We start from the raw sequence: 20,182 nt of genomic DNA on the forward strand, positions 1-20,182 counted from the left end.
AGTGACCTCAACCACTGAGCCACACCAGCCGGCTCTTTTTTTAAATACTGGTTCTCTCTGCCAGTTGATATACATGGTATAAGCACAGAGAGAAACATAAATCATGCAGATATCTGAAGGAAGAATATTCCATGCAGAAGGAACTGCAAACATGCTTGAAGGACACACACAGCCATCAGGCTATAAGGGAATGAATAAGGGAGAGAGTACCAGGGCCCTTAAGGCTACTGGAAGACAGGGCAGAGGAGTAAATGATAAGCTATAGCTCATTTTTTGAAAGGATCATTCCAGGTGCTGAAGAGCTGAGTTAGAGCAAGGGAAGAGCCTGGGAGACCAGTCAGAAAACCACTGCTGCTGTTAATACAAGTAAGAGGTGACAGTGGCTCACACCTGGGGTGGTGAGAAGTGCTAACCCCTGTAGGATTTGCTGATAGCTGCAAAGTGGGGTGTGAGAGGAGACAGGTATGACTTCACAGTTTTTGACCTGAGTAATGGGAAGATGAATTTGCCATTTGCTGAAACAGGAAACATGTGGAAAGAGCAGGCTTGGAGGAAGAAAATCTGTCCAGTAGGCAGTTGTACATGGGAGGCCACAGATAATGCCTGGATACAGAATTGGGATGGAAATTAATTTTGGCAGCTTTTGGCATAGAATGTTATTTAAAGACTGATGAGATAATGTTGGGCTCGGGGGGCGGGGGGGGGGGGGGGCGGGGGGGGGCGGGGTGTGTGAAAGAGAAGAGGTCTAAGAACTGTGCCCTGGGCACCCTATAACCTGCAGGGCAGCAAGCTAAAGACAGGGCAAGAGTCAGAGATTCCCAGAACCAGAGCTGGGCCTGAAGTGGAGTTCTGTGGGGTTAGGGTCTCTGGGGTTTCCTTCCAGATTTCCTGGGTGTGGGCTTCTCTTACTTGCCCTGATTCATCTGAACCTCCTGAGGCCCCAGGACACAATTCATTTAAGGCCCCAGAGTATTCAGGCTCCAGATCCAGGAGACATCATAGAACTTGGATGCCTCCTCCCCTTTAGCCTCCTCCTCTCTTAAACATAGGTGCTCCACCGGGCTTCATCATCTCTCCCTGACCCACTATCTGCAAGCCTTCAAATGCCACCCTGGGCTTCAAAGCTCTCTCTCTAGCTCAGGCCCGTATCTTCCCTGAATGTCCCACAGGCACCTGTGATCTAGCATGTCCAACCTTCAGACTGTTTCCTGGTCTGTCCACCACCTATCCAGTTTTCCTAACCCTAGTAATGGACCTCCCTTAGTTCATATTCTCTAATGTGTCTTCACCTGGGGCCAGAAGCCAGGGCACAGGTAAGGGAATGTGGGGTGTGGGGAGGGCAGGAACACATTCTTGCTGGCCCTGGCCGGGCTGTTCTAGGGAGCTATTGCGACCCCCATGTGAGGAATCCTCCTTATCAGCCAGCAGGTATGTGGTTGAGTCCCGAAGGACTCAACATCAGCCTGGGGACTGAAGGGTCCTGGGTTTCGGGCTTGATCCCCAGTAGGGGGCATGCAGGAGGCAGCCAGTAAATGATTCTCTCTCATCATTGATCTTTCTATCTCTCCCTCTCCCTTCCTCTCTTAAATCAATATAAAATAAAAATAAAATCGGCCTTCAGCCTTGCTCCATCACCATGGATTGCAAAACTGAAACCTGAAGCACCTTACTCTGAGCCTCATTATCCCCACTTTACAGATGAGGAAACTGAAGCCCAAGAGGTCCAATAACCTGCCAAAGCTTGATGAGGGGTGAGGGGCACTTGAGTGTCTGGGGGGGTTTATGCATTTGTGTGGTTTAATTGTTACTGTTTTTAGTGTTTTGTTATTTTAACTGTACCTGTATGTAATATGCATGTTTACAGACTATATTCCACTCTATTTAAAAAACAAACAAAAACTAGCCAGGTTGCCATGGCCAGTGTGGCTCAGCTGGTAGGAGGTCATCCCATACACTGAAAGGTTGTAAGTTCAATCCCCAGCCCTGGTCAGGGCGCATGCGGGAGGCAACTGATCAGTGTTTCTCACATTGATGTGTATGTGTTTTTTCTCTCCCTCTCTATAAAAATTAAAATGTCCTCACATGAGGGTTTTTTTAAAAAACAACTAGCCAAGATCATATCAATAAGGATTAAAATCCCTACTCTCTACCCCTTACTGAGCCAATCTCCCCAGGCCTCAGTTTCCTTGGATGTAAGATGGGCATGATGGCATGAGATCCATGAGAAGATGTAGAGTGATAACACACTCCCTACATGCCAGGCATAGCTCATTTTGTTGTCCCAGCAGCCCTATGGGGTGGGAACTGTAATTGTCCTGTCTTACCTAAGATCATACAGGTAGTGAGAAGCAGAGCTAGTATTTTGATCCAGGTGTACTGGCCTTTTTCTGTGCTCTTAGGTGCATAGTATGGTCTCTGTGGTGCACAGGAGGTCTGGGGTCATGACTGTTCCCACTCCAGAGTCAGCATAGAGGTGGATAAGGAGCCATGGTCAGATTTGGGCTCTGAGTGGTCATAGCCGCCTCCTACTGAGAGTTTTAGCACCCCAGCCTGGCCTGAGATGGCTACTCCCACCCCTTCCAGGGCTGCAAAACCCCACCCGAGGGAGGAGACAGACCAGCCAGACCAGGGTGCTACCTGTGGGTGCCTGTCCCCTAGAGGCCCTGAGTGGGAGTGGGAGAACAGGCTGGACAAGGGAGTAAGGGCTCTTCCCAAAGCCAGGACCACCAGGCTGAGGACCAAACCTTTATCTGCAATGCCCTGGAGAGGCCTAGCCTGGGGCTGGTAGTTCTTTCTGCCCCACCCCTGTCCCCATCCACAGCCTCAGCTGGGATAGGGCATGGGTGGGTAGGGAAGTAATATCATCACATTAGGCTTCCAAGTTCTGGAAGAAGTTAGAGCTGGGGGGCTCCCCAGACACCAACAGATTGAGGCCTCATTGTACAGATAGGGAAACCAAGGCCCAGAGAGGGGAGGGGGTCCTTTCCGGGTCACACATCCAGCCCATGCTGGGCCTGGGAGTGAAGCCAGGACTCCCGTGGCTCATGTCCTCGCCTGGCTCCCAGAGCTGCACAGATATGTTTCCTGGGTCCAGCCAGGGAGTGATTACAGGAGGGATTCCGTGAGTGTGTGTGCGCCCGTGCATAAGAGAGGAGAACCGAGATGAAAGAAACCACAGGCACCATGATACCTGCGCCCCCCGCCCCCTCCTGCTTTCTTTCCTATCCTGTCCTTCCTTTCTTCCTCCCTGCAGTGAAACCTGCCTCTCTCCTCCAGAGACCTCCCTCACCAGCCTCTACCCCAAGCTTTGGTCTCCCCTCTCCTCTAGGCCTGGCCTCACATTATCCTATCCCTCTTCTTTGACCTCATCACCTTTCACTCCCCCCTCCCATTCCAGCAATGACCCCTCCATGTTCCCACCTCAGAACCTTAGCACTGGCTCCTTCCTCAGCCTGGCTTTCAGTCAACATCTGCCAAGAGAATGAAAGGGGTCTGTGCTCTGTACTGAAATGCTCTGTGACGGGTCGGGCTCATCTAGCTTGACGTTGGGATCAGAATCTGCAGGATGTTATGACAACAGGCATAGAGCAGGCCTGTGGCAGAGCAGTGGACAGTAGGCAGGGGTTCGGGAGGGACTCACTGGCTTCCTTGGCTCTGAGACTACCTCCCAGGGACATGAAGATGCCAGAAGGCCGAAGTAGTCACTGAGGGACAGAGAAGGGTAGCAACCAGAACCCTGGGACCCATATATGCCTCTCCTACCTGTGACTGAGGCCTTATGGTCATGCTGCTCTGAAACACCAGGAATTAGAAAGGCCACTCGCCTCGTGTTCACAGAGCCACTGAGGCTAAGAGAGGAGAAGAGAGAGGCTTATCCAGTGTCACAGGGGGAAGCCGTTGGCTGGGACTTCCAGCTGTGGGCCCTTCCCCGGTTACTCCCAGGCCTGTTCCCTGGTTAAGCTCCACTCTGGGATGTCAGACATACCTCTCTCCTTTCTCCCTGGGTTCCCTATAATCTCAGCACCACTACTCTTCCCACCACCTGTTCTCATGCTATAGCCATTTGTCACCTTTTAAAATATATGAAACCCATGTACACACATATCAGTTACATATTAAAAAGCTTAATCATGTAACCCATAAATTTTTCCCAACTCCAAAACTAGAAAATTATTAATAGCTTGCACCACCCCTATGCTCCTCCCCATCTCATCTCCCATTTCTATAACCCTATATCCCTGGAAGAATCATCCTTTTTTTTTTTTTTAAGTCGTTTTATAATGTGTTTGCTCAAAGAATATGTTACTTTTGCATGTTTGTCAACAGTCTAACTGGTGTCATACTGTATACAGTCTACTGCATTGCTTTTTATGCCTCCAAAATTTTTCCTTGTTGCAGGTAGTTACTGTGCCTTAGTTTTTATTTATGTATCAAATCTGTTGTATGTGACTGTACTGCAATGTAAGTATCTGTTCCCATGTTGATGGACATTTGGATTATTTCCAATGCCCCCTGACCATCCACTTTGTGCCCCCTTTCAGCCACACCTCTTGAGGTGCCCACTGCACACCTCACAGCCTCCTCCTGGCTGTGCCCCTAAGATCCTGCTCACTGACCCTCCTTTCACTCTTCCATGGCCCCAGCTATAGCCACACACCCACAACTTTTTCAATCTCTTTCTTCAACTCTTTTCTGAACTCCAGACTATACAAAAGACATAATTGTTTATTGAGCATTTACTATGTGCCAAGCACTATTCTCAGCATTGTATATGTTTTATTCCATTGAATATCCACAGCAATGCAAATGGTAGGTAATAATAATATTACAAAAACAAAAACGAGGCCCAAAGAGGTTGAGTAACTTGCCCAAGACTACATATCTCTTGCCCTTCAAGTCCCATAGACAACTCAAGCTCAACATGTCCACCATATAACTTACCTTCCTTTCCAAACCAGTTCCCCTCCCGTGCTCTGCTCTCAGTCGAGACATTTCCAGTGTCACAGGCCCAAGCCAGAAACTGAAAGTCAGACCTGACTCCTGCCTTGTCCTCACCCACTCCTTCATCCAATGCCAGCCCAAGTCCTGAGTGTTTTACTTCCTAGTTATTGAGCAAAACCCTTCTTTCCTCTCCACACCCACCAGCACTGACCTCTCCGATTATTGCCTCTCACCATACTTGCTTGCAGGCCCAAATATCTCCCTTTTCCACCCACCTGCACACAGCAGCTCAGGAGGACTTTCTAAATCTCTTCTCTCCATGTCCCCACCTCCAGAAGAAAGCCCAGCCTCCTCTGCCCCCTGTCCCCTCAGTCTGTAAAGGGCAGCAACCAACCCCTGAAAGTGTACCCCCCGACCCCAGCTCTGCCCCGTCTCCTCTGGGAAGCCCCTTGGCCTCTGCTCTGAGATCAGACCGTGAGCCCTCTGTGAGCCCTCCAGTCTCCGTGTGGCCCCCTCTCCACCACTTAGCTCTTGGCTCCTGTCCCCATTAGACTGTGTTTCTCGAAGGCAAACACCCAGCTTCCTCCACTCAAGGCCTGCACACAGGAGGTGCTCAATAATTGCCGAAATGATAAACACAAGCAGTGATAGGAACCATGGACAATGCTGCCTTCTGAGTCCCAGAAAGTAGGATGATTCCTGTCTGGCCCCAGAGTTGGTGTCTCCTAGCTGCCCTACCTCCATCCAACCTCTGGGCCTGTCCCCTTGAACTCCATGGGGCCTTTTCCTGTCTCTACACCTTTTAGAAGGATTTGCCTCTCTGCATCTTCTTTTCTAGCTCTGGAGTTTCGTAATGTGGGACAGCTCTGGCACCAGGAATAAGGAAGAGGAGACTAATCCCTTACATACTTTCCGTCCATCTACATCAAGCATTTTCAAGGATGGGGGGTAATTTTGCCCCCAAGAGAGAGAAAATTGATTATTGGAAGGCGTAAATGAAAGTTTACTATTTGTATATAAAGCACAGGTATACATAAAATACACAAACAGATATACAGTATACTAGTAGCTGTGGTATTAAAATACCATGTAATGGGGGAGGTGGGGGCCTAGCCCTGGATGATGTGGCTCAGTTGGTTGGGCATCATCCTGTGTTCCAAAAGGTCGCCAGTTCAATTCCCGGTCAGAACTCAATCCCTGGTAGGGGGTGTGCAGAAGGCAGCCAATCAATGTTCCACTCTCACATCGATATTTTTCTTTCTCTCTCTAGAATTCAATTTAAAAAAATGTATATACACACACACACATATGGCTTCTGAGGTAGGACAATAAAATAAAAAAAAAAAGGTTGAGAAACTCTGACCTACATGCTTGGGCTTTGTCTAATCTGGTGCAAGGACTGGCCAAAACTGAGGGAGAGTCTTGAGTCTATCCCAGGGCAGCTCAGGGTAGCAGCTCAGGGTATCCCCAGATCTTACCGCCTACCAGCTAGCTGTTGGTCTTTCCCCAAGCCATCCCTTTCCTGTCCTGTGCCTCAAAGTCCACCGTTCTGTGCCTGGCACCTTTTGATCTTCTGTTCCTCCCGTAGCCTTTCCCCATTCTCCCCCAGGGGGCACCCCAGCTCCCAGGACTGGAAGGAGTTGGAGGCCTCTTAGGTCCATTCTCTAGCTTTGGGCTATGGCATAACCCTAGAGTTCCTGGAAGAACCAGGAGGGGAGCCTAGCCATAGGAGGCACCCAGGAAGCAAGGGTGCCCCTGTGGGACAGGGCTTTATTGTGGGGATGGGGTCGCAAATAACCTTACTTAGAATTGCTGTACTTGGATGTTGTCACTTAAGGGTGGGATAGGCTGCACTGGAGTTCTGTTGTCGAGGGACACAGAGACAGAGGCGAGGGAAGAGTTCGCCGTTTGGGGAGGCATGGTCGTGGGCAGTACAGGTGTTCGGTGGTCTTCATACTCCACGGGGTTCTCCAATATCTGGGGCTCCCGTGGGATGGTGGAGCCAATGAAGACCACGTAGATGATGCCACCTAAGTAGGCACCGAGGAGTGGTGCCACCACTGGCACCCACCACCAGTTGTTAACCCTGCAGGCAAGAGGCAGAGGCCTGGTGAGGGGGCCGATACGAGAGGTAGCAGCTGCATCCACCTCACGCCGAGACGGGGAGTAGGCCTGAGAGTAGAGGAGTGACCCCCCATCCTAACCCAGGAGTCACCCCTGAGCCTGAGACACTGGTCAGCTTCACCCAGATTCAGGGACAGGGGCTGATCTGGGGCAGGATGTACATTCAGTCCAGAAGCAGGATCTGCATCCGTGCTAATCAGAGGGGAGGTCGAGACCCACTCCTGCCTCCCCAGACCACCTGGCAGCTCTGCAGGACTCTCCTGTGCTGTTCCGCATATCACCCCCGCCCCTCCACATGCAGGAAACGCACCGAAAACTCCAAGGAGTGGGCTGGGCAGGGCACTACCTGAAGACCTCTGTGCCCCAACCGGCAAGGAAGGTGAAGAAGCGGGGAGGCAGGTCCCGGGATGGGTTGATGGCATATCCTGTGTTCATGCCCAGAGACACTCCAATGACGACAACAAGGATGCCAATCACCACGGCCTGTGTCCCCGGCAGGGCTGGGTTGTTACGTTTGTCCGTGATGGCAAAGAGACACAGCTGGAGCATCCCCGTAACGAATACCTGGGGAGCAGATGCCATAGCAGCCACCCAGGCCCCTAGCCAAAGCAGGGCCTCAGCAGTGCTCCCAGGCTGAACCCCCTGCAGAGATATATCTCAGTACCGTCCCCATCAGAGTTCTTATCCCTCTGTGGTGAGGGGCTGCCTGCCGGTCCCTTCCTGAAGTGGGGAGGGCCTGTGGAGGGACAACCTGAACCACTGACCTCATCCAGGAAGCCCCGCCACAATGTCATGTACTCAGGAAGGTAGGTGGCAAAAATGTTAGCAGTGGCTATCGGCCCCGTCACTGTCAGATGTCCGCCTGAGTACTCCATAATGGCTGCTGTGGAGACAGATTAGAGTGTGGAACTGCCCCTAATTCAATCAACCCCACTGTCGTCCCAGAAATAAGGTGGGAGGCAGGGGTTGGGAGCATCTCCAGGGCTTCTCTCTCCCAGGCATTTTCACAGGCCAGGACGCTGAGATCAGATCTGCCCATATTTCAGAGGAGGAGGCTGAGGCCAGAAGTGGACAACCCAGGACAGGACACTCACCGTAGAAGACGCCATAGATGCTGGCAGCAGCCAGGAAGGAACCCACGAACTGACCCAGTACATACACAGGAAACTTCTTCCAAGACAAGTTGCCTAGTGCACAGTTGGTGAAGGTCACCGCGGCATTCATGTGGGCCCCTGCAGGGTGGGCAGGTGTGTCGGGAGAATGACAGCAGGCCCAACAGCAGCAGCAACATGGAGAGCCCCAACAATAATAACGAGGCAAGCGTTTACGCAGTGCACGCTCACCTAACTCTCACAAGGACCCGAGGCAGAGACCACCATCTCCATTTCATCATTGAGGAAAGGGAGGAGTAAAGAAAATAAATAGCTTGGCTGAGTTGACCCAGCTTGTGAAAATGGTGGGTCAAGGAGGCCCTTGAAGGGTCTGGGTGAGAAAGAGGGGTTCGGGTACGCTCCCTCCAAGTGGGCAGTGGGGGGAGGTGCTGGATGACTGGGAGAAGGGGATGGCTGGAGGTGGGCAGGAAGAACCTGCAGGGGATTCCTGGTCTTGACAGTCGGGCAGGGCCCAGGCTCACTCACCAGAGATTTTCCCTGCCACGTGCACTCCAATGGCGACTCCGAAGCCAAAACCCAAGTTGACACCGAGGAAGCTCCCAAAATTTTCTCCTAGAACCATATGGGCCACGGAGCCAAGGCCAAACACCTGCAAGGGAGGGCCTCTGAGGGGGCTGCCTTCCCAGAAGCCCCAACCTCACAGGAGGGCGCAGAGCTCAGTTCGGGCACCTCACCCTTATGCCCTGGGCCTCCCCAAATCGCCCTGGGAGACCCTCTGCCATGCCCTCTTCCTCCAGAGACTTCCCTCCTCATGACCTCTCCCTGTTGCCTCTAAGACCTGACCAGTGAGAGCTGGGTGGGGAGTGTAAAAGCAGCCACAGTGGGATAGTGGAGTCAGAGGCTCTTACGGACACATCCAGACCCCTAGACCCCAAGCCCACCTGAAGGTCAGGGGACGGCAGGGCTTCGAGGAGGACCTGGCTGCTGTGGATTGAACCCCTCAGAGCATCTCACACTTCAGCCTAGCCTGAGGGAAGATTCTTCAAGGGATCTCCAAACTTCATGCCTGGAGTCTGCCACGGCCCCCACCCACATCGGCCCTGGAAGCCAGTGGGGTTCTAACTCGCACCCTTAGCAACATCTCTCTTGCCCTCATGTGTAATTCCTAAACTTCTAGCTCTTACCCACCCCTAACTGCTGGGTCTCCTCAGGTGACACCCCCACCTCCTACAGCCACCCATCTGAATCTATATCTGCCTATCTCTTCAGCTCTGATACCTGCTCCCAGCCTCTCCCTTCCTCTGCAGAGGCCTCCCTCTTGCCTGTATCTTCCACCCTCCCCTTGACTGGCTCCCACAGACTCCTGTCTCTTCCTTCCTAAACGTAAACCTCCCCACCTCAGCCCAGCCTTCCTGTCCACCTGTGGACACCTCTCCCCCCCCGTGTCAGGCTCCAGGAAAGAACCCACTGCCTGGCTCCTTTATTCCCTTGCTCTCCCTCCTCAATCTGGCTTCTGCTTCCACATCTCACCAAGACTAAAGCTCTCTCAGAGGACTCCAGCCCTCTGATTTCCCAAAGGTCCCTTCAGACTTTGTCTTACTTGACTCTGCTGACTTTAACTCTCTTAACCACTCTGCTCCTGGGAAGTCCCTCCTCTCAGCCTCCATGACATGTCTCCCTCATGGTTTTCCTCCCACCTCCCTCTCTACAGTTCCTTCCCACATCCTTTTCCTTCATCTGCTTCATGAGTGTGGATGATCCCAGGGCTCCGTCCCTGGCCCCTTTCATGTCTCGCCCCAGTCACTCTTCTTGAGTCTTCTTACCGGGTCTGTGGCTTCAGCTATGCCCACTGCATAAAATTCCCAAAACCTGCACCTGGGAGCAGATCCCTATTTCCCGATACCCACTGGAAGTCTGGGTGTTCCCAGGCACCTTGGACTCTCTGTTGAAAGCTCACAATCTCAGAAAAGATCCTATGTTCCCCATTTCAGTTGGCCAAACCAGAAACTTGGATGTCACAAATGAGAGCTTTCTCTCCCCGCTCCCCCACACCCAAGCAGTTCTGTTTACATTCTCCCCAGACCTTTTTCAGCCTGCTCCTTGCAGCCAGAGTGACCTTTCTAACACAGAGGTCTGATCGTGTCAGCACCTCATTCAAACATTCACTGGCACCCCTTCATTTCTAGGATAAAGTCCAAGCTCAGTAGGCCTCCATTCAAGACGTAATTTCTGCCTCTCAGTTTCATATCTGCTCCAGTGTTCTCTATGTTCAGCAGTAGTATTACCACTAAATAATAATAACCACTTATTGAAAATTTACTATGTGCCAGCCACTGGTAAATGTTACATCTCCACTTCCTTTAACCCTTACACCAACATATGCATTAGGTACTATTAATCTCCCCATTTGACAGATGGACAATCCAAGGCTTAGAGAAGTTGAGTGACTTGGCCAAAGTACGCAGCCTGCATGTAGTAAGCCAGAATTTGAATCCCAGGCAGTCACCTATGCCAGACAGCCTCAAACCAAACAATCACACTGCTCCCTGCATGCCTCTGTTTTTCCATATGCTATTTCCTCTGTCTGGAATACCTGATCCTAGATCCTGACAAAATGACAGTCTGCTTTAAGGCCACACTCAGCACCTCCTTTGAAAAGTCCATGTGTTTTGGACATGTTGACTCCGAGGAACCTCTAGATGTCCAGACTGCTGGAAATCAGAATCTGGATTTGTATCATTCAATATGACAGCCACCAGCCACATGTGGCTATTATGTGCTTGGAATGTGGCTAGTCCCAACTGAGATCTGCTTTAAGTGTAAAGTACAAATTCATCAAAGACTTAGTAGGAAAAGGAGAATGTAGAATCTTATTAATAATTGTATATTGATTGCATGTTGAACTGGTAATATTTTGGCTCTATGGGTTAAATATAATAATTATTAAAATTTGTTTCACTTGTCACTTTTTACCTTTTTAAAACATTTAAAATTACATATATGGCTCATATTGTATTTCCCTTCGATAGTTCTAGAGTTTTTGAAATAGATAACCTGGAGAATTGTGGACATGAGGACTATTTCTGAAGCCATCAGGGAGGAGGAAAGCAGGAGAGGACGCAGAGTGAGAAGGCACCTGAGGGCTGAGCCTGGAGGGCATTAGATATGCTCGCTGGAGCAGGTGTTGACATGAAAGAAGAACAAAGAGAGAATGTGTCCTGGACATCAGGGAGAAGCAGCGTTTCCAAGGAGGGTGTGGTCCACACAGTCCGGTGCAGCCTTTGGGTCAAGTGCATGAAGGCCTAGAAAGCCTCCCTTTGGATGTGACAATCCAGAGGTCATTAATAATGTGGTGAGCACTGTATCATCAGGCCATGGGGACAGAAGCCAGGTCTTAGAGGCTGAGAGGTGAGTAGGCAGCGAGGAAGAGTTGAAGGGCTCCAGGGTAGACCTCCCTTTGTGAACCTGCCTGAGAAGGAAGGGAGCGAGAATGTGATAAATGAAGGGGCTCATGGGATGAAGGGAGGGATGTTTTGTTCTGTGTTGTGCTGTTTTAAGTAGAGAGACTTTGGTATGTTACGATTGAGAGAGGGAGAGGCTGGAGATGAAGGAGAGAGAGAAAAGACGGGGTAAAGTATCTCAGTAGACTGAGGGATGCGACTGACAGGATTGAAGGAGGGGCCCTGCCTGAGTGGAGGGGGAGAAATGTGGATACACAGGTAGGTGTGTTCTGGTGGTGAGAGGGACAGGTGGGTAAGGAGCCAGACCCAGAAGCCCAACTGATGGTTTTCTCTTTCAAGCTGGAGGCCAAGCCCTTTGCTGATTTAAAAAAGAGACAGTCTGCCCTAGCCGGTTTGGGTCAGTGGATAGAGTGTCAACCTGCAGACTGAAGGGTCCCAGGTTCGATTCTGGTCAAGGGCACAAGCCTGGGTTGCAGGCTTGATCCCCAGTAGAGGGTGTGCAGGAGGCAGCCAATCAATGATTCTCTCTCATCATTGATGTTTCTCTCTCTCTCTCCCCCCTCCCTTCCTCTCTGATATCAATAAAAATATATTTTAAATAAATAAACAAATAAATAAATAAATAAATAACAGGCAGTCCAACCGGCGTGGCTCAGTGGTTGAGTGTGGACCTATGAACCAGTAAGTCACGGTTCAATTCCCAGCCTGGCTTGTGGACTTGATCCCCACTGTGGGCCATGCCAGAGGCAGCCGATCAATGATTCTCTGTCATCATTGATGTTTCTATCTTTCCCTCTTCCTTTCTCTCTGAAATCAATAAAAGTATATTTTAAAAAAGAAAAAAACAATAAAATAAAAGGCAGAGTACAGAGCAGCTTTGGGGAAGTCTGAAGAAAAGTGAAATAGCCAGGATAGAGTAGGGCAGAGGCAGTGAGCAGGGTCCACTGCGTTCCTCAAGAGCCCTAGGACAGGTGCAGAGGGGCCCAGAAGTGGGCCAGCTTAGGGCTAAGGGTAGGATGAGGCAGGAAACGACAGGAACCAGATGGGATGTGGGAGTGGGGAGTGAGGTCAGGACAGACTGACAGGTTTGGGAGGTGTCAGGAAGTGCAGGGAGTGGAGCGAGCATGGCAGGTCTGAAGATCAAGGGTCCTTATTTCCAAGTAGGAGCTCAGAGCCATTTGCTAAAAATAATGAATGAGCGAATAAACCCCACCTGGTCTCCTGTGTCATGGTTGCTAAGTGGCAGCCCATGGGCCTAATCCATCCAACACACGTGCTTGGTTTGGATAACTTAGTTTTGACGCTCAGAAGTTTCCGCTTCTCTTGAGGAATCAGAAGCCCAGGTAATGCGAACCTACATTCCACCCTGCATGGCAACAGTCAGCGGGAGCAGTGGCAGCTGCGTCCTTGCACGGGTCGGCGCTCTGCAGTTAGGCCCCCTCCACTCTGAGTTGCTCTCTCTCTCTAGCCCCTTGGAGCGAGTAAGTTTGCAACCCCTGCCCTATGGTCCAGTTCACGTCTACAGCTGGTTTTTCAGCTCCCTGATGTCCCAGCTCCTCCCTTCCTGGTCAGTAAATGGGGCCAAGTCCTTCCAACAGTCAGAAGGCCAGCCTCGAGGACAACACTCTCCGTAGATGGCAGAGAGGAATTGAGTAGAACAGCCCATTTCCCTCATCCTGGCCGCAGTAAATGGAGCCCAAGGTCACACTTGCTTTTCTTGTAAAACCTTTACCCCGATGATTCACTGAACTTCCTATCAATTTGGCACAGGCCCAACAAATAACAATAACACAATGTCCTATATGAGCTTAAACCTCCCAAAGTTCTTTTACATGTGTTACTTCTTTTAATTCTCACAGCAATTCTGAATGGCAAATGTTTCTGCTCCCACTCTACAGACGGGGAAAACAAGGCTCGGAGTGAGGTCTTGGACTATCTGGAGCCCGAAAGTGAGGGCCTTATCTCAGCTGGGGGCTAGTTAACAAACCAGAGGGTCAGAAATCCTGCCATCACTAAACTAAGACACAGAGCATAGAGGTTAAGGGTCAAGACCATGATGTTAGACTAGACTGGATTTAATCTTACCTTAAAATGTGACTTCGGGCAAGTACCAGTCTCATGGAGTCTCAGTTTCCCCCTCTGAGAAATGGGGATAATTTCTCAGAGGGGGAAACTGCGGATTTGGGAAGGTATTGCATGTAAGGGGCTTAGTTTAGAATCAGTGCCTGGCATGCAGTAGGTGCTCAATAATAATCTCCATAAAAGGAAGAGAAACGCAGACATGGGCAGGCATCACTGGGTGGTGCCTTTTACCCTAAGAGCTTTCCAAGGAAGCACCCTCCTGCCTCCAGGGTTCCAAGGTTTAATAGCCCTCATGGGACTGGAATGTTTTGTCATAAATGAATTACTTTGCCCTGGATTAAGGCAGGACAGAATCCAGTGCTGTCCTCATAGCCCAGGAGCCAAGCAGGAGGGTGAGTAATGAGGGAGGGAGGAGTGGGAGGCTGGGAGGAGAGAGCAGCTTAGAGCACTTGTGATAATGACCAGACACCAACACAGGGGTCCTACATGTGAACTGGGTGTTGGGCTCTTGATCTTCCTCACACAAGTCTGCCAGCTCGATGTTGGTGTCATGTTTACTAATGAGGAAGCTGGAGTGTTAACAGTTAAGATACTTATGAAAGATCACACAGGTAGAAGGTAGCGGAGCCGGAATTCAAACCCATCTCCAAAGCCCACGAAGGCCCCATTCAGCACATTTTATGACTGAGAAGGCACACTCCGAGGCACAGAGAGATCTGCTCCAGGCTGACCTCATGGCAGGATCAGGATAAGGACCCAGGCACCCAGAGTCCCGTGGGCTCCGTAAGTCCCATCATCTCCTATCCTGGCGCGGGGGCGCACACACACACGCACACACACACACACACACACACACACACACACTCAGGCACGCTCACACTGTCTCACACACACTGCCTCTCTTCCCCCCACTTCCTCCGGCGTGCTCCTGACTGCCTTTACTTTTCTTCCCAGAGGCTGCCCCTTCTTTCCATGGACCTGGGTCCTCCGTAAGGTGCAAACAAGCATGGCTACAGCTTAGGGGCAGAGGCTGGCTGGGGAAGGTGGCAGAGCTGAAGCAGGAGAGGAGGGAGTTTCCAAGAAACCGCACCTCCTGGCTGAGGTCTGGTTTCTGTCCTCTCACCCACTAAAAGAGCCCTTGCCAGGTCCCCAGTGACTTCCATGTTGTCAAACCGCATGGACCCTGGTCAGTTCTCACCTTCTCTGTCTGTGGGCCCCCCACACTCCAGGTCACCGCCCACTTTCTCCTCCACCTCTCTGGCCGATACTTCCCAGGCCCCTTTGTGTGCCATTCTTCATTCTCTCTCCTCAACGTATTGTCTCTTCATATTCACTCTCACTGAACAGTTTTTTTAACCACCATCCATATTCTGACGAACTCTGACTCCATACTTCCAGCCCAAGCTTCTGTCATGAGCTCCAGACCTCTACAGCCGACACCCCCTAGATTTCTTCCCAGGCACCTCACCTGATCATGTCCCAACTGACTTGACCTCTCGCCCTGTGCTGGGCCCAGGGCTCAGAATGGCCCCCTTGGCACTTACCCCACATCTATGGCTTAAGAAACCTCCTTGATTCCATCTTCTACAACTGCCTCGAACATGTGCTTTCCTCTCTACCCCTGGACCATTCGCCATTCTCTATCCTAGGTCTTTGCAACAATCTCTTAACTGGTTCCCTTCACTTCACTGAGCCTTGCCCATTCTGCTGAGACTCCACACTACACCCAGAATTTCCTTCTAAAAATCCAAATCTGACCGCATCATTCCCCTGCTTGAAGACCATCAGTGTCTCCCCATTGCCCTCAGTATTAATTCTCAAAACCTGACACTTGCCTTAGTCTGTGTGCTCAGTGGTTAGAGCGTTGGCCTGCACACTGAAGGGTCGCAGGTTCGATTCCTGGTTAAGGGCACATACCTGGATGATAGGTTCTGTCCCCAGCCCCGGTCAGGGTGAGTGTGGGAGGCAACCAATCCATGTGACTCACATCGATGTTTCTCTCTCTCTCTCCCCTTCCTCCCCTCCTCCCACTCTCTCTAAAAATCAATGGGGAAAAATATCCTCAGATGAGTATTAACCAAAAAAAAAAGAAAAAACCTGGCACTCAACATTCTCTCCAATCTCTTTCCTCTTGGTTTCCCTTCTCCCCACTTCCAGCCATGCCCCCTGACACTCCCCAGCCCATGATTTTGTTCTGCCTCCACAACGTATGAGCCCTTTCTCTCCCAAAAAGACGGTGAGGAAGGCAGAGCTCTCTCCTTACTTTCCTGTGCTTCCCCCTCAGGCTCCCAGATCAGAGACGGGGAATGGGCAATGTGACCTAGGAGGCCAGCAATGGGAGGGGGTCATGGGTTGCCCTTAGTGAGCCCCAGCCTCGTGAAGTCTTGGGTTCCTGCCCCTTCCTCAGAGCCCCATCATGACACTCACCATCATGACGAATGTGCTCATGAGCTCGGCCAGGAACTCCCGCACCATCTCCTTCTGCAGTATTGCTTGCATCCTTATTACCACGGGCGACGGGATCATCCTGGCCCTGCAGGTGGACCTGAAGCAGCAGCCCAAACCCATAAGCAAAAGTGAGACTCAAGTGTACTTGCTATCTACCCATCAGCCCTTTAACTCATGGCTGAGTTAATGGGTAACCCAATGGACTGTCCACACACACCTCCTGTTGCTCCGGGCTGCTGAGACAGCTGGGATCAAAGACACCTGAGTGTCACAGGGACGTGGAGAGGGGCTGGGGGTAGACAAACGGGTCATGCCGCTTCTTCTTTCTGGTGGGGACTGTACCAGTAGGAAGACCCCACCAACAAAGGCCACTTTGCAGAGGGGGCAGTTGGGGACCTGATTAATGCAATCTGTGGTGCCAATGAGCCTTGGGAGAGAGCAGGGAGGAAGGTGGAACTCAGTTGTCTGTCTATCTGTCCGCCTGCCTGCAGGAACCAGGTACCTTGAGGACACAGGCAAGACATCAGGCAGGACCTGACAACCGAAAGGCATTCTGCACGCAGCACAGGGTGAGACAAAGCCTGCTCCCAGGCTCTGTAAACAGCACTGAGGCCTGAAATGTGCACCAGGTTCTGTCAAAGATGAGGGGTCTGCAAAGTGCACCCGCTCAAAACCAGGTCAACACAGCAGAAGTTTATTGAGCGAGTGAGTGAGTGAGTGAGTGAGTGAACAAATGAGAGAAAGGGAGAGAGGAAAGGAGGATCTTACTCCTTGGCGTATTCTCAGTGCCTAGCACAGTGCCAGACACATAGGTGTTCCAATATATATTGTAGGATGAATAAAAACTGGGGAATTCATCTGTCTTACTTTCCATTAGATCCCCAGAACTTTCTGCAGTGCCTGGCACATGGTAGATGCTTGGTAAGTATTTATTTAATTAACTCATGATTGGCTGGATAGAGGAAAAAGTGAGTTTTAGGCTCTATCGTCTATTGGGGGTGGGGAGGGATAGAGCTTGAGTCTGGAGGAGATGGGATGCAGAGGAGAAAGAGGAGAAAGAGGGGTAGAGGTAACTGTAAGTGTGGCCTTTGGTGCGTGTTAAGACTGGTGACCCTCCCCGTTGACTGCCTGAAGCTGACACTAGGCACTTACTACCTTGCCCTTATAGCAACATCACCACCCCCCCACCCAGACCTCCTAAATTTCCCCAGCCTCACAGCGGCACAGAGGAAGGAGAGGCAGTGAGAAATGTGAACCAGGCATGGATACACCACCTTTTACTTTTCTGGCGGGGCCCCCATGTTCATTGCTCACCCACCCCAGTCCTTGCTCTGTCCTTATCCCAGGAAAACAAACCCAGGGCTGCGCATGGGAGGGATATAGAGTTGCCGGGATGATCCATTGGCTCCCATCCAACTCCAGCTCCCATGCATCACCATGTATGGTTCCCTTGCCCCCATGACTGGCCTCCTTAGCCCCGAAGAAGAAGAGCCTAGGAGCAGCCTGAGGCAGTCAGGGACCCAAAAACAGTCCTGGGAAGGTGACACAGAGGCAGAGGAGAGGTGGATAGAGCAGGAAATATGTCCTACGGGGAAAGACAGAGCGAGGAAAAGGAGGTGGGGTGTGATTTTAAATAGAGCAGTCAGAGTGAACCTCATTGAGAATGTGGCATTTGAGTCCTGGCCAGATAGTTCAGTTAGACGCAGGAGTGGGGAACCTTTTTTCTGCCAAGGGTCGTTTGAATATTTACAACATCATCCATGAGCCATGCAAATTATCAACTTAAAAATTAGCCTGCTGTATTTGGTCAAATATTTAACTCACCCCTAACGCCTTGGCAGGGCCAGACCAAATGATTTTGCAGGCCTTATATGGCCCATGGGCCGGAGGTTCCCTACCTCTGAGTTAGAGCATCATCCTGATACACCAAGATTGCAGGTTCGATCCCCAGTCAGGGCACGAACAAGAATCAATCAATGAATGCAGCCGAAACCGGTTTGGCTCAGTGGATAGAGTGTCGGCCTGCGGACTCGGGGGTCCCGGGTTCGATTCCGGTCAAGGGCATGTACCTTGGTTGCGGGCGCATCCCCAGTGGGGGGTGTGCAGGAGGCAGCTGGTCGATGTTTCTAACTCTCTATCCCTCTCTCTTCCTCTCTGTAAAAAATCAATAAAATATAAAAAAAAAAAAATCAATGAATGCACAAATAAGTGGCACAACAAATCAATCTCCTCTCTCTCTCTCTTTCTCTCTCTGTCTCTCTCGCTCTCTCTCTCTCTCTTTAAAAATATTTTTTATTGATTTTTTACAGAGAGGAAGAGAGAGAGATAAAAACATTGATCAGCTGCCTCCTGCACGCCCTCCCCCCCCCCCCCCCCGCCCACTGGGGACGTGCCCGCAACCAAGGCACGTGCCCTTGACCGGAATCGAACCCGGGACCCTTCAGTCCGCAGGCTGACGCTCTATCCACTGAGCCAAACCGGTTTCGGCTCTCTCTCTCTCTCTCTAAATAAATAAATAAATAAATAAATAAGATGTGGCATTTGAGCAAAGACACAATTAACTATGGGAAGAGTATTTCAGGCAAAGGAACAGTCGCTAAAGGACTGAAGTAAGGAAGCTCCAGTGTGGCTGGGGTGGGCAGAGTTGGGGTGGGGTAGGAGAGGTCAGAGAGGAAGCAGACTAGGTAGGTAGGGCCTTGGCCATTGAAAGGACTATGGCCTCTATTTCACCCAAAAAAACCCTGAGCCTGAAAGGGTGAGAGGTAGTGAGCTTAGTTCAGATGAGCACCACCACTGACCAACCCCTTGACCCTTACCCAGGTCTTTCTGAGCTTCCCTTCACCCAGGGCCCAGCCTGTGCTTCGCTATAGGCACAGGTGGGAGAGGCCCTTTCTCTGGGCCCCATGAGCTTCTGAGGGCATCAGCTGGCATGAGGGAGAGGCTTAGAGTGGGGCAGAGAGGGCACTGGGTGCGCTGGGGGTGGGAGATGGGGGCTGGTATAGGGGAATGAGTGGGTGCTTACCGCTTCTTTTTGTCCGCTTGAGTCATTCTGGCAGTGATGTTTAGATACTGTGGAAGCAAAGAGAGGTCACTAGGGCTTGGGGGTGCAGAACTTGGCCCCACATTCTCATCAGACCTCAGCCTCCAGGAGAAGCTACAGGACCAGTTGCTACTGGTTCCAACCCCTCAACCCAGCCAACCTGGCAGGGAGTAGGCATGCGGTTGGATGTGCGTCAGCCAATGGGAAGAGGCCCTGGAGTCCTACCCCCTCTACCCATGCTGTCCTCAGGACCCTAACCTCTGGACCAGGCCCTTCAGAGCTCCTCTGACCTCCCCATGTCTGTAACACACTTTGGACAGCGGGGATGACCACAGACTCCCCGCAGTGGCTCCACCCTCACGTGCGGCTATTATTACCTTGAGCCTCACCTCAAGCCCTCCTGCTGCTGACTTAAACTGTGACTTTCCAGGGCCTCTTCCTTACACACACATATGCACACAGGATGAGGTTCTCAAAATTCATTTGGTCCATACCCCCCTCAGAGCAAGGTTTATCCTTCTCACCATTCCTGGAAATGACTTATATTCCCAATTTCCTTGCAAATGGCAGCACCAACATAACTCTTGAGTTTCCCCATCCTGTATGTCCCACTTGTTCTCTAGCCCAATTCCCTCTAGCTGCAGCACGGTCACAACCCTAGCCCTGATTGCAGAACCGCTTTAGCCCCAGCCCCAGCCTCTCCAGGGGGAGAAACCACTCCAGCAAACCCATCTCTCTGATCCTCATCCCTCCTGCGTCAATCCAATGTCCTGGTATCCACTCTCTCCTGGTCCCACCCCCTCACCCTTCGGACAGCCCAGCGCCACACATGCTCCCAATCTGCTCCACCGCTGATCCTCCCAGCATTCAATTTACAGGCGAGGAAACAAGCCCAGAGAGAGTGTCATGCAGCAGCTCAGGACGAAACCAGAACAGACATCCAGGCCTTCACCTCCCATCTGGGGTTTCTTCCC

General features: G+C 51.2%; 1 protein-coding gene across 4 annotated transcripts; it reads right to left on the minus strand.

The window, feature by feature from the left end:
* Positions 1 to 6,011: 6,011 nt before the first annotated feature.
* On the minus strand, positions 6,012 to 19,231 carry AQP7 (aquaporin 7). 4 transcript variants are annotated; one of them, XM_054726910.1, is made up of 8 exons: positions 19,191 to 19,231; positions 16,148 to 16,265; positions 8,703 to 8,826; positions 8,160 to 8,297; positions 7,830 to 7,945; positions 7,412 to 7,629; positions 6,745 to 7,027; positions 6,012 to 6,138 (listed from the first exon to the last, which is right to left on the minus strand). In XM_054726910.1, the coding sequence occupies exons 1-7, from the start codon at positions 19,214 to 19,216 to the stop codon at positions 6,745 to 6,747; spliced, it is 1,023 nt and encodes a 340-aa protein (XP_054582885.1). In that variant the 5' UTR covers positions 19,217 to 19,231; the 3' UTR covers positions 6,012 to 6,138. The 4 variants fall into 4 exon arrangements, with proteins under 4 accessions (XP_054582885.1, XP_028002232.2, XP_054582886.1 ...); XM_028146431.2 differs by having other exon boundaries at positions 7,830 to 7,948; XM_054726911.1 differs by lacking the exon at positions 19,191 to 19,231 and adding an exon at positions 16,386 to 16,456 and having other exon boundaries at positions 7,830 to 7,948.
* Positions 19,232 to 20,182: the final 951 nt, after the last annotated feature.

Source organism: Eptesicus fuscus, chromosome 15 (genome assembly GCF_027574615.1).
Source record: "Eptesicus fuscus isolate TK198812 chromosome 15, DD_ASM_mEF_20220401, whole genome shotgun sequence".
NCBI lineage: Eukaryota > Metazoa > Chordata > Mammalia > Chiroptera > Vespertilionidae > Eptesicus > Eptesicus fuscus.

Excerpts from the sequence above, each read along its gene's own strand:
- AQP7 (XM_028146431.2), bottom strand. The coding sequence starts at position 19,216 with ATGACTCAAGCGGACAAAAAGAAGCG. Across the intron at positions 7,630-7,829 it reads GGCGGGGCTTCCTGGATGAG|GTATTCGTTACGGGGATGCT; the intron begins GTCAGTGGTTCA and ends TCTGCTCCCCAG. Across the intron at positions 7,028-7,411 it reads TGGGGCACAGAGGTCTTCAG|GGTTAACAACTGGTGGTGGG; the intron begins GTAGTGCCCTGC and ends TCTTGCCTGCAG.